Here is a 15,258-nt window from a genome sequence, read left to right as displayed (position 1 = left end):
TTGAAATGGGACGAGACAAAAATCCATTGTTAGTCACATAGCTAACTCTGTTATTATAAAATGTTTTCACCCAATTAGTGAAATTCCCTCCAAGATTAAAATACTCCAGCACCTTAAATAAAATTCATGTTCTACACGATCAAAAGCTTTTTCAAAATCCAACAGCACTATCGAACCTGGAATATCTACAAAATCTGCATACTCAATAATATCAATAATAGTGCGAATATTAGCACTTATATTACGTCCTGCTAAAAAAAACCCTGTTGACCCGGATGGATTAGAGAATTCAGCACTTTTTTCAAGCGATTACTCATAATTTTTGCTATCAATTTATAGTCAACATTTAACAGAGATATAGGGCGATAGTTCTTAACATATAAAGGATCTTTACCCTCTTTGGGCAAAAGGGTTATTACTCCATCTCTTTGGGATTGAGAAAGCAAACCATTGGCAAAAGAGAATTCATATGATTTCATCAACATATCTACTATATCATTAAAGAACACAATATAAAATTCTACAGGTAGGCCATCCAGGCCAGGGGTCTTGTTAACTGCCATAGACTTCAATGTTAACCATATTTCGGCCTTGGTTACTGGAGAATTTAAGCGGGACACATCATTCTGGGACAGTTGTGGAATATCAAGGCCAGAAAGAAATCGGGAAGCTGTTTCAGAATCATCTTTAGAGTAATTAGATGAATAGAGAGACTCAAAAAATAAATGTAATTCCTTAAGAATTTTATCAGTAGCCACCTTAATTTCTCCATTATCCAATTTAAGCTGCCGAATTGTTTTCTTTTCATTATTCCTTTTTTTCCAAATTGCAAAAATATTTTGAGCTCTTTTCACCATGCTCTGCCCACTTTATTCTTGACCTCACAATTAAGCCTGCTGTTTCCTTATCAAGGATTTCATTCAAATCCTTTTCTAGACTGGCTAACTCTGCAAATAAATCCTGGTTTTTGTCATTTACATAGTTCTTATTTTGGCATTGTGGAAGTTTCTGTTTAAGTTCTGAGATCTGTGTTAACAAATTGTCTTTAGTTCTATTCCTTTCTTTCTGTTTTCTACTAGAGTATTCAATACAAAAACCACTTATATAACATTTAAATGCATCCCAGAAAATATTGGGGTTCTGCTCTGACGACCTATGAATTTCTTTAAATTCTTTGATCCTTTCCTTAATGAAACTACAAAACTCAGCATCATGTCTCAAATAATTGCAATTACATTTCCAATATCCCCTTCCTCGAGGAGGGTGACCCAACAAAAGTGTCATAAAAACAATTGAATGGTCAGAGCATATACCCCCTCGTATATCAGATTCTTTAACCATACTTATCAAGTCACTTGACACAAAAATATAATCAATCCTTGAAAATACAGTAGGACTTTGTTGATGTCTAGTAAAGCCATATTCCCTTTCATGCTCCCTCCTCCAAACATCTACTAGATTAAAGTCTTCTGCATATAAATCAAACATTTCTTTAGCATGAACATTGCTATGATGCTTTTTTGAACCTTTATAATCCATTGAACCAAAAGCTATGTTCAGATCCCCAGGAAATATAATATTAAAGCTACCTAGTTCACATAAGTTTTCAAATACTTCAATAAAAAAGTCTGGGCTATCTTCATTTGGGCCATATGCATTCACCAAAATAAATACTGATTTATCCATTTCAATTTGTAATATGATATATCTTCCATCCTCATCTGAAATACAATATATGATCTTCAAATTTAGGGAAGGCTTAAACAATATTGCTACTCCTCTACTTTGGGTAGTGTCATATCAGGGAGGGGAGCTTAAGAGAACACCCTATCTGGTACGACTATCACAACAACTACATCAACAATACAAAACAGAAAAGAGACGAAAATAGAGACAAAATTTGTAAAGTTACCTTAACACTTCTTTTAATACGCAATGAGCGCCCCCATGCGCTGACAAATATCGCACATGTACATGACATACCTCCCCCTTAAAAGAAGAAAGTTATAGCAATTTAACTTTCCTTCATTTAAAGAAGCATGTTGAAATAACATTATAACACTCAGAAGAACGAGTAATATGAAAACAAACACAATCCATCCAAGTGTATAGTCAAGACGTATCATTATAAACCTTTACAAAAAGAGATGCAGAAAACTTCAGTCAATAACAAGCTGGTTTTACCTTTGGAATTCTAATATCACGTGAAAAAAAACATGCCAATACAACAAGGTGACTTAACTCTGCAAGACTTTTTTGTCTTTTTATATACATATATATATATATATATATATATATATATATATATATATATATATATATACAGGCGCGCCGGAACACTTTCAGTTTTGGGGGGGCAAAATCCCGAAGGGGGCACAATATTTTTGAAAGCGTGAGGTACCGAAGCGATCGAGCGGGAGAGGGTGTGGGACCCCCCACGGTAAGGACTTTGTGTAAAAATGGAGTATAAAAGTTGCGTTTCTAAGAGCATTCAAAAATAAATTTCTTGAGAATTAAACAGTCTTGGAGTTCTTTTTGCTCCTTCTGTTTCCCCCTTCTGACCCAGACTGGTGTTTCTTCGGGATCAGGGTCGCAGTTCCAGCAAATTACGAGCCTTATTGCAAACGAAATTGTTTCAAACCAATGTAATATATAGGCCTTTTAAAGACTCTAAGATGACAAACATGACCGTACGCAGCCGGGGGCCGCCGATCGAGAGGGCAGAATTCACAAAATTCACCAAAAGTGTGCACGAAATCCTTCAATTTTATTCTAAAAAATGCAGAAGCTCCCCCCATCACCATGGGCAGAAATCCCAGGGGTACAGGGGGACGCGTCCCCCTACCATTTTGGAAAGGGGGGGGGAGACATAATATCAAATGTCCCCCTACTATTTGTGTTCTTTTATTATGGAAAAATACATAATTCAAAATCGAAATTATACACGTGTATCCTCGAATTTCGAAATATATTAACAGATATTTTTGGTTAAGAACTTGGTTTGGAAAAGAAAAGGCATACCGGCCCAACTATTCTCGATCTCGCATCTAGCCCTATATGCCAGCCAATGAGAGATGAAATTGATGACATCGATGGCCATTGTCAATTTCATAACTAATAAAAATGACGAAAAAAATCGCCTCTGGATACTTATAAATAAATTTAGTGCATAGATTAGACGAGAATGTTCCATACCCAGTAAAATCATACATTTGTTAAGCCAATTCACTTTCCCTTTATTCCAAATTTACTTGGAATATTAGAATATTTTCATTGTTCGCGTACTCAGTATAAAGAATAGTTTTCATGAGTTATGATTAATCCTTCACAGTGAACTTTAACTATGTTTAATCTCCAAAAAAAATGTTTTTAAATACTCTATTAACGAGACTTTTTTTCCATTTTTACACCAAATTCCTGCCGTGGGAGGGGTCATCATAAGTAGATCAAGGGGGCGAAGTGGCGGAAGGTGAGGAGAAAGATAAGAAGAAAGATAGGACCGTGAAGAAAGTTGAATGATGGAAGGGAGGGGAATAATTGGAAAAAAAAAACTTTCAGGTCACAGTATAAAAATAAAAAAATCGCTCGCGCTTTTGCATAAATTCACAACCATCTCTTTATTTCAAAACGTGCTTGATTTTTTTTCACTTTTTAGATCGAAATATATAAAATCACATCATTTATCTAAGAAGATACCCATCTTTTTCATTATTTGTAGGTTCAGATATTAAAAAAATAGCTTGCCATTCGGTTTTAGTCTGAAATGTATCCATTAAAAGGTTAAACGTTATCACACTGTAACAAGATGGAAAAGGGGCTTATCAAAGGTATGTTTCACAGAGGAACTGTTCGTCAAAAGACGCGAGGCTTACTATGATAATGTAATTGCCCCGTTAGGGGCAAAATTTTTTCATTTTTGACAATGGAAATGACAATTTTTAGGCAGAAAAGTGCCTTCATCGTTTAATTTATAATTTTTCTACTTTCAGGGGGGCACATTGGGGGGGGGGCAAAATCTCGTTTTGCCCCCCAAAAAAAATTATTTTGGTGGGCAAGTGCCCCCCTGCCCCCCGCTTCCGGCGCCCTTGTATATATATAACCTTTCCATAGCAACATAAAAAATGAAATTAGGTCCTTCAATGCAAGAACTTTGATCAAGCTTCATGTTTAGAAATGCAGAACCTTAAGAGAGAAAAAATAAATAAATGAAGAGAACAAGAGTTAGAATATGTAGACTTGTTAGAACAAAATGAATTGTTCCATGTAATTGATATATCGATTTTTTTTGTCATTAAAAGATAGTTATTAATAAACTATTATAGACATTCATCTCAAAACATTGCTTGACCACCTGGATAATGGAGTAAAAAGAAGAAAATCACTTTTCTTTTAAAATTATTATTATTGTTAGTGTTATTTTTTTTTATTATGTGAATACTAGTTAACGACCGGTTTGCAGCTTTCCGGGTTTTTTGTTGTCGTTTTTTTTTATTTTATTATTGTTTTGTTTGTTGTTTCTAAGGAGGTTATTTTGCAATTGACTGTAGATTTGTCTAAACTCTAGAAAGCGCATCCGCAATAACATTGTCATTTCCTTTGATACGAGTCACGTTCAGCCCATAAGGCTGAAGAAACAGACTCCAACGGAACAGTCTCTGATTCTTGTTCCTAAACCTTTCGAGGAAGGTTAGTGGATTGTGATCCGTGAAAACGGTCACATCGGGGCAGCTACTCAAATACACATCAAAGTGTTGAACTGCCAGCACCAGACCTAGGCACTCCTTCTCTACCGTAGAGTATCTTTGCTGGTGTACATCAAGCTTCTTCGAAAAGTAGCTCACAGGTTTCATGAAACCCTCTTCATCCAACTGAAGGAGAACTGCACCAACTCCTACCTCACTTGCATCAGTGGCCAGTAGGAACGAATGCTCAAAGTTAGGAGCCTGCAACACAGGCTTTGAGATCAGAACAGCTTTCAATTTCTGAAAGGCAATCTCACAGGGTTTGGTCCAATCAAACTTAGTCCCCTTCTTGAGAAGATCTGTAAGAGGAACAACAATGTCACTGAAATTAGGAACAAACTTGCGGTAAAATCCACACATGCCCAGAAACCTCATCACCTCCTTCTTTGTGGAAAGGGCAGGGAAATCCACAATAGCTTGGACCTTTGCCTCTCGTGGGGCAACGCATCCATGCCCTACTACATGACCCAAGTAAGTAACTGTCGCCTGCGCAAATTCACACTTTGACAAATTCACAACAAGTCATGCCTTGGTCAATCTGACAAGCACATCTCTCAAGCAAGTTAGATGATCTGACCAGGTATCACTAACTACTAGAATATCATAAAGATATACTACAACATTGTCAAGTCCTGCAGTTACACAATTCATGAGCCGTTGAAATGTCGCTGGAGCATTCCGCATGCCAAAGGGCATAACCCGACACTGGAATAACCCCTGCGGGGTAACAAATGCAGAGATTTCCCTTGCCCTCTCTGTTAATGGCACCTGCCAATAACCTTTCATCAGATCCAGCTTTGTGATATACCTTGCATTGCCAATCTGATCAATGCAATCCTCAATACGAGGTAGCGGAAACGAGTCAGGTTTTGTTACAGCATTAACTTTCCTGTAGTCAATGCAAAAACGCTGACTCCCATCTGGTTTTGGAACAAGAACTACAGGTGAGCTCCAACAGCTCTGACTAGGCTCAATGACACCACATGCAAGCATATACTCAAGTTCCTTCCGCACCTGGCTCTTCTTTCTTGGATTCAAACGGTAGGGATGTTGTTTAATAGGCAGATGATCGCCTACATCAACATCATGAATAGCCTCTCCGGTATATCCCAACTTATCTCCACATACTTCAGGGTAATCAAGAAGTATTTGTACTACATCCTGCTGTTCAAAATCTGATAGATGACCCAATATCTTTGAGGGATTAGCCATCACATGTGAATTATTAACCTTTCCAGACATCCCTTCACCAATCTCCGCTTCCACTGGGATTTCAAGTTCTCCAGGAATATGTTCTGCTGCCTTTTCACAAACAACAGCAACTGTCGCCACCTCGTCACGATCATAATACTTGTTCAGCGTATTAATGTGGCAAACCCTCTTTGTTTTTCTCCTGTCTGGAGTACTCACAAGATAGGTTTCCTTACCCAAGTTCTTCTCTACCACATATGGCCCACTGAACTTAGCTCTGAGAGGTTCACCCTGGATGGGCAGTAACACAAGGACTTTGCTACCAGGCTCGAATGAGCGAGGTTCTGCCTTCTTATCTGCACGGGCCTTCATTACACCTTGAGACGACCTCAAATGTTCCCCCGCGAGTTCACACGCCCTCAAGAGTCTTTCGCGAAATTGTGACACATAATCTAGCACATTCCCACTCTCCACCTCAGACTCTGACAACATGTGCTCCTTCACTACCTTGAGAGGACCTCTTGGCTCATGGCCAAACACAAGCTCAAATGGGGTGAATCCTGTAGATTCATTAGGAGTATCACGAGAAGCAAATAAGAGGAAAGGAATACCCTTTTCCCAGTCTCCAGTGTTCTCAGAGCAGTAAGACTTGATCATTGTCTTTAAGGTCTGATGGTATCTCTCAAGGGCACCCTGCGACTGTGGGTGGTAAGGTGATGAGTTCACCTGCTTGATTCCTAATTGATGCATCACTTCCTGGAATACACTAGATGTGAAATTAGAACCCCTATCCGACTGGATGTCTTGAGGGAGTCCATAGCGTGTGAAAAACACCAAGAGGGCATCAATAACTGTCTTAGCCTTAATGTTCCTCAATGGAAAAGCTTCTGGAAAGCGTGTGGTTGAATCCATGACAGTAAGCAAGTACTGATAACCTGCCTTGGTTTTTGGCAATGGGCCAACACAATCTATCAATACACAGCTAAATGGTTCAGGAAAAACAGGAATTGGAATAAGTGGGGCTGGCTTGATGTGATGTTGTGGCTTGCCCACCACCTGACAGACATGACATGACTTACAATACTCAGACACACACTTCCTAAGCCCAGGCCAGTAGAAATGGGCCCTAATCCTGGCCACTGTCTTCCTCACACCTAGGTGTCCAGCAAGGGGAATATCATGAGCTAACCTTAGAATCTCTGCTCGATACTGGGGCGGGACAACAACCTGATCCACGGCCACCCAATCTTCATCAGCTGGGCGACCAGGAGGACACCATTTCCGCATCAACACACCAGACTTAATGTAATAACACTGTGAGACCTTCTCTGCCTCTCCTGCTGTCAGAGCAACATGATACAAACCTTTCAAGTCCGCAGGTGACTGTTGGGCTGCAATCAAGGCAGGCTGGCTGAAAATAGTCCTATCATCACCAGACTGACTATTCATACTCTCACTCAGATCTCTAAAAACTGTATCCCCTAAATCTATGTCACCACCATGTTCAACCTCTCTCTCATCTCGCCCTGCCATAGCATGTGCCCTGGTAACCGCACAAGATGGAAAAATACCCGGGATAGCTGTTTTCAAAGCCTCTGTCTTGGAATCTACTACCGGCATGTCACTCAAAACAGTAGATGGCTGCACCTTACCTCCAGCCAAATCATTGCCAAGCAGCATTGTGATTCCCTTCATAGGCAATCGAGAAACAATGCCAACTGTCACTCTCCCAGAAACCAGCCCACTACAAAGTTCTACATCATACAGAGGAACAGATTTGAAACCTTCATTCACATCTTGGATCAGAGTTCTCATGCCCGTGAAACAAGATTCCAAGGATGACTCATCAGCAATTAATAACGTCTGAACAGAGCCAGTATCTCTCAAAATCACAACAGGAAATTCTTCACCATCAACAGTGAACTTCACCGTGCCATCAGAAATAAATTCCTTGTATCCTTCATCCACCCCATCATGAAACTTGTGCTTCACCCCATCAACACACACAGGGTCTCCCACACAAACCGTAGCCGGCCGAACAAAACCGCTGGCCTGGACTTTATTCTGACCAGTATTCTTGTCCTTTAGTTTCTGACAGTGAGAAATAAGGTGCCCATCCTTCTTACAGTATGCACAAAACAACCTGCCCTCTGGTCTAACACCATTAGACTGGCTACCACCACTCAACGTACTCTTTGGTGACTTTGACCTCTCCACGTCCTTATGTAATGTCTCGGACCTACTCCAACCAAAACCACTCGGTAACGGACTAGGAGGTTGAAGCTGCGACGCGCTACTTCTATGTGACAATTCATACCCATCTGCAAACATTGCTGCATTTCTGACACTAACAACAGCATGACCATTCATGTATGTTTTAACATCACGGGACATGCATCTTGTGAACTCATCAATTAAAACAACCTCACGCAGTGATTCATATGTCATCTCAATTCTCAGAGACCGGATCCATCTATCAAATGCAACCTCTTTGCGACGTGCAAACTCAACACAAGTCTCTGCAGGATCCCTCTTGAGATCACGAAACATCTGACGGTATGCCTCTGGGACTAGCTCAAATGCCTGAAGGATGGCATCTTTCATTTTCCAATAATCAAAAGCATGATCATAGCTCAATGCAGCCACGACAGACTGTGCCTTGCCTGAAATGACTTGCTGAATGAGCAAAGCCCAGTCACTTTCAGGCCATTCCATTTTTCTAGCCACCCTCTCAAACAAAAGAAAGAACGAGTCTAAATCAGTCTCATCATACTGTGGAATAAGCTTTACCCTGGCAGAGAACCCAGCTTCCATCGACCTTTTCTCTCTCTCACCCAACTGCCCACTCTGAGACACCATTTCACTATGACGCATCATCTCAAACTCCAGTCGCTTCCTTTCCATTTCCCTCTCATGCTCAGCAGCTCTCAGCCTATCTCTTCTTTCTTCTAGTTCAATCTGAGCCAGTGCAAGCCGTACCCCATCATTGTCAAGTTTAGTTCTGTCATCACAATCATCAGAATCACCACTCACACTTTCAGGCATCAATTCCGCGCGGGCCGCAATAGCAGAATATAGCTCTGCCTTAGTCTTCAAACCCGAAAGATCTAGCGACATTTTTCGTCCAACCGCTATCAGATCATCTTTACGTAGCTGACGCAAGCGAACGAGTGTAAGGTCTTCCTCCAAAAATGTATCTGCGTTAAACTGAGCCATATTTCTCTATCAAGTAAAGTGACAGAAGGAATATAAACAAAAAGAAAGAAAGAAGATCCAGCAATATTTAGGAGGCCTTTTACATTGTCTAAAAAAAAAATCATGAAAATGTCATGTGATGAAGTTTCTAAACCAAAACTAGCTTAGGCCAAGTATGATCCAGTCTAACAAGAGACAAATAAAAAAGTCACACTAAAACTCCTCTAGTCTCTAGAATGGCATAGGACCTGATTAAAGAAGGATAGGTCTAAATCATTGAAGTAGACAACGTTACGAATTGAAGACTATTCAGTTGTCGGCCAAACTTATCCAGGCAATGAACAGACTTCCAGAGCAGTAGCGCAACGAAAAAATGTCCTAGAAGAAAGTGCGGAAAAAATGCACAATAAAAATATCAAATAGCACCAGCCATTAACGACTGCAGTACAAGCTATTTAATAAATAGACCTAAATCCTAAAATCAAGATCATAACGCCTACGCTACGTAACTACATGTACGCACAGAGCTCAGACGTAGCCCATAGAGACTGGGAGGCAAAAGCCATAGCAAAGCAGAGAGAAAAACCCGACATCAAATTAGATACGTGGGACAACCACAAAAAACCAACGCCATGCAGATCGGACACAACCCGAGCAAGAAAATGGCTTTGAAAATCATATTTCGGACAAGCCCCCATATGTCATATCACGGAGGGGAGCTTAAGAGAACGCCCTTTCTGGTACGACTATCACAACAACTACATCAACAATACAAAACAGAAAAGAGACGAAAATAGAGACAAAATTTGTAAAGTTACCTTAACTTTTTTTTTTTTTTTGAATAATATTTTATTTTCTTCCTCTTTCAAATCAATAAGTTTACAATCACAATTCATAAAAATAAAGATTCTTTGCATGTATACAATCAATAAACAATCAAACAAATAAATATATCAATATCAATGAGATTACAAATGATTACAAATGAAATTAAACTGCCAAATTTCTCTTCTATAACAATGTGAAAAAAAACCCATATCAAACGACAAAATAACAAAGAAAAAAACTTTGTAAAAGATGACTTTTTTCCTGGATAGAATAGAAATAATCTCTTATACAAATAATAATTGTAGAAGAAATAAATTTCAAAAGGGATAAAAGATTACTTCAAGGTTAATTAGAGGAAGATTATTATCATAAAAACATCCCTACACACTCACCTAAAAACCCCCATACCCCCTCCCCCTCATCTCTCTCCCCAAACACTCACACAAGCTCGCTTCAACTCACCATCACCCACAGCCCCCCCCCCCTTCCCCGTCACAGAACTCACACGCACATCTACACACGTACACCCACACACGATGCCTCCTGCTCTGGTACAACTATCTGTATATGAACAAAACGAAAAAAAACAACACAAACAACGTGAAGCAACGAATACATCCATGGTATTAAGAAAGGTGTGCATTGATTTGTTCCCATTTCCTCAAGTGCATCCCCAGCTTCCCTTTTTTAAACGCTATTTGATATTCCGTATCTCTATACTCTTTAACCAAATGTGTCACTTTCTGTACGGTTGGCAATATTCCCTGCTTTCTTGAACTAAAAATAATATACTTGATTAAGAATATAATACAGTTTATTACAGCTACCCTTGTAGTATTTCCAGATATCCCCATGAATATTGTTTTCCAATTGTCAGCGTCAAGTTCATTCAGTTGAAATATTTTACTCATCTCTTCCCATAATTGCTTAACTTCAGGACAATACAAAAATAGATGTTGGTAAGTCTCAACTTCTTTTTTACAAAAGGAGCACAAATTATCTGTCTTAAATTTTTTTTTTAAAAGTTCCCTTTTCATGTACACAGCCCCTTGTAATTGTTTGTATTGAAATTCTCTGTGTTTATTGCATAGCATTGCACATTTCAGTCTCAGAAATACTTCTTTCAGTTCCCCCATTCCCAAATCATATTCGGATTGCCCATCTGTAACATGAAATACATAATCAATTTGAAAATTTTCAATGAAGTGGTCATATATTCGTCTAGATTTTATATCACATAGTTTCTGAACATGCCCACATATCATCAATTGAATTTCAAAGTTGTCTGTATCTATTTCCATAAAATCACCTTGTATCCACTCTTCTGTTATTACTGAAAATATCTTTTGAATTTTGAGCAAGTTTTCAGATGAAATTTTTTTATTATACCAGTATGAAACTGGTCTTAATTGACCTCCAACTATTATATCCGAGACCTTAACTATACCTTTCTGAAATAATTCAATATCAAAAATGGTCTTATTATTGAGGCATATACGCTTGTTATTAAAAATAATGGGATTACTTTTCCCTCCAAAATGTCTACACTTATCCAATTCGTGCCATGCCTTCAGCATATCTATGTAAAATAATGGTATACCTTTCAAATTCATTCTACTCGTATCATAATCACACAGAAATATGATTCGACCACCTAAAAAACTAAAAGAATATTCGAAGGTTGCTTTCCAACCCGAGCTTTCCCCTCCATCTAGTAAACGTTTAATCCACATTATCCGTTGGGTTTTAACAAAGACCTCAAAATTTGGAGCTCTCAGTCCTCCAACAGAATAGTCTTGATATAGAACCTTGCGTTTTATTCTATCTTTTCCTCCCAAATAAAATTGAAAGAAATTTTTTCTATTTCCTTAAAAACGTCTTTTGGGACTGTCATCAGTGAAGAAACATAATTTAATTTTGAAAATGCATACATTTTCAAAAGTTTTATTTTACCATACATTGTAAGATCTCTTTGTTTCCACCAACCAATAAGTCTTTTAATTTTACTCAAGATTTCCTTATAATTCAAATCATCTTTGACTTTACAATCTCGTGCGAAATATACCCCTAAGATTTTGATATGTTGTAACCAATGTCCAAGAAGTGGTAAACCTGGTCTATCTCTTTCTTCTCCCAACCATAACACTTCTTTTAATACGCAATGAGCGCCCCCATGCGCTGACAAATATCGCACATGTACATGACAGTAGAAAAACTACAAAAACAAGCTTGTTCCCCCCCCCCACTGGGTTTTCCAAAAATTTTCATCAATGGCTTGGGAGTGGGTTTCCTGTAAGAATAAAATATCATACTTTTTCTCATGAAAAAAAGAAAATAACTTTTTCCTCTTGAAATTGTTTTGTAAACCCCTGCAGTTGAAGGTAATGATATCTAAAGCCATTTTACGTGGACTACCAAACACATTTTTTCTCTTACCACTGCACTCTTATCAGAAAACCCATAGTATTCACCTAAAATGCAATTTATCACCAATTCTGGTTGTTGTACATACATATATTCTTTAAGATACATGAGAGACAACATAAAGACATGACAGACAGACAGACAACACATACATGAACATTTAACAATGAACACATAACACCTAACAAAGATCTTGCATGAATGAACAACAAACAAAAACAATATAGTAGTAATCCACTACAAAAATACCCCTCCGACATTCTCATAGCTTTGTAATACCTCACAAATACTGACAAATATAACTTTCTCTTCACAGAGGTAAGCTACCAACTCCCTTAACTTCCCCTACTCTCCTCAAAAGTAAGGAGTGTTTACAAAATGCGTGTACTGAAAAACAAAAACAAAAACGGTTAACCATAGAAATGTCACGACGACTATAATGTCATAATGTCTATGATGTCAAAATGTCTATGGAGTAAATAGCTTCAGGGAATTTCCCTCCACATACTTTATCTTGGCGGGATATACGAAGAAAGCCTTCTTTCCTTCTTCTCGCAACTTCTTCAGGTGGGGGAGCAATGCCTTCCTCTCAGCTTGGACTCGGTGGCTTAAGTCATTTCCAACAAAAAGAGGTCTGCCTTCATAAGTGAAATCCTTCTTGAATACCCCTACGCAGGTCATGAATACTTTTTCTCCTGATAGGAAGAGAAGCACACATGGATTGGTCTGTCCTTGACCTTTCCATCTGCACCTGACTGCTGTGGACGGGGTCCTGTTGGTGTACGGTGAGCCCTTTCAATGCCGACTCCAGCAAGACTTGGATCTACCTTGCTCAAAAAGCCAAGCAGGAACTTCTTGCACCCTCCATCACCCTCCTTGCCTTCTGGAATGTTGAAAAATACTACGTTATTACGCCTAGATCTGTTCTCTAGATCGTCAACTTTCTCCCAACATCTCGCCAGCTCCTTCTCTAGTGCTTTCACCTTCTCATCACAATCCGCTACATGAAATTCTAACTCTTCTCTCACCTCTGACATCTGCACCCGCTGCGAATCGAAGCGTTTCTCGAGCCTTAGTTCATAGGCTTGAAACCAGGCAGGCGCCCGGCTCTCCTCAGCACCGACGATTTCGGCGTGTAAGGTCGCCGCATTACCGCTGCAAACTTTGGCACTCATGGCATTCGAAACATGCATTGAATTCTCCTTAAACAACTTATTTTTGGAGTTACCTTGTGCCTTGGTTGGAGTGTCCTGACGTTTTTGTTTCTTTGACATTGTAGAGGCTTGAAAACCGAAGAGAAATGTAGATCAAATGACTTAATTTGTGAGGTATAAACTTAGCGTGGTGCTTACTACGTAGCCGCCATGACAGTCCATTAGTTTAGAAGGGATTTGCCAAAAATCCCTTCAAATTTATAACATTTGTGGCTAAAGTCATTATTACATTTGTGGGCGATCAAAAATCATAACATTTGTGGGTACAGTGTTATTACATTTGTGGGTGCAACACCCCCGCCCCCCCCCCCCCCATAAAAAAAAGAAAACAAAACTTTGGGGTCAGTATAACAGCCCCCTTTGATCTTTCCGCTGCCTCTGCCGGAGATTCTTTATTTTGCTAACAACTAAGATTGCTGTATATCTTAACACGTGAAAATTTGAGGATGGCAAAAGAAATAGAGACCTTTTTACCTAATGGCTAATCACGACTTGATCTACTATTCCCTTAATAGAATTAGCATAGGCCTATGAGACGCAATACAAACATTGTTTTGTTTATAAGTGATATCGCTTGTGATATCGATACTTTATAAAGCGCAACGTATCGTCTCAGATTTGCGCTTGCTTGATTCGCTGAATCCTTCGCGTCACGAGCGCGTAACAAAATGAATACATTAATGAATTTTCAAAGTTGACCTTTGCCATTGCGCTGATGTGCGTATTGTCTAATACACGTACAAAACCACAGTTGACGAGGGAGCAACATACGAAATTAATATTAAAGGAAACCAAAACCCAAGAAGAGAAGTAATCTTATTGGAAAGAGTAAAATGAGAGGAACAATTTAAAAATAGTTTCAACAAAATCGGTTATGAAATAAGCAAGCAAGTTATGGGAGTTTGAAAACTCTTGCTGTACTTTCTATGGGCATCCTTAAATTGGCAAACGTGCTTCAAAATGGCTGATTTTGTGGACAACTCTCCATTTGTTTTGTACACAAATTTTCAGATTTTCCTCATTATCTTTCAAATTGCATCTTGCCTCCTGATGAGCACAACATATGTCATGGGAAAATATAATCCACACCACATATGTCAAGGTCAGGAGGAGATAATATGAAATATGTAAATAAAGGGGGAAATCTGAAAATATGTGTACAAAACAAATGGAGAGTTGTCCACAAAATCAGCCATTTTGAAGCACGTTTGCCAATTTGAGGATCCACATAGTAAGTACAACAAGACTTTATAATTGTCCATAACTTGCTTATTTCATAATTGATTTTGATGACTTTTTAAAATTGTTCCCCTCATTTTACTCTTTCCAGTAAGATTGCTTCTCTTCTTGGGTTTTGGTTTCCTTTAATGAAGGCTTATTTCAGCTTCTTATGGATTAGACAAAATGGCGGAGCTTCGGGGGCCTGCATGCACACGTACACGATCGCCTATTATGATTTGCTCTAAATGAAAAAAAAGCTGCAGTTTTTTACCAGGTTATCATATGTCTTAAATATCTTTTATTTTGTGATGAAAAAGATGTGTTTTTCTAGAACGAACTACAACCCCCACCCCAAAAGAAAAACTTAAGTAGTTGGGAAAAGAAGGAACATACAGAGTGTTGGTGCGTGAATATTTTGTACTGAAGTGATCTTCTCGCATTTA

The 15,258-nt window shown here is 38.8% G+C and overlaps 1 protein-coding gene across 1 annotated transcript; it reads right to left on the bottom strand.

Annotated features, from left to right (window-relative positions):
• Positions 1-5,264: 5,264 nt before the first annotated feature.
• On the bottom strand, positions 5,265-9,149 carry LOC121406617. The gene has a single exon (XM_041597624.1). It carries the CDS (start codon positions 9,147-9,149, stop codon positions 5,265-5,267), a length of 3,885 nt encoding a protein of 1,294 aa, XP_041453558.1.
• Between the last annotated feature and the right edge of the window lie 6,109 nt (positions 9,150-15,258).

The sequence above is a fragment of the Lytechinus variegatus genome, chromosome 1 (genome assembly GCF_018143015.1).
Source record: "Lytechinus variegatus isolate NC3 chromosome 1, Lvar_3.0, whole genome shotgun sequence".
Classification (NCBI taxonomy): Eukaryota; Metazoa; Echinodermata; class Echinoidea; order Temnopleuroida; family Toxopneustidae; genus Lytechinus; species Lytechinus variegatus.
The sequence above is the reverse complement of the archived record's forward strand: the minus strand, read 5'-3'. Positions and strand labels throughout refer to the sequence as shown.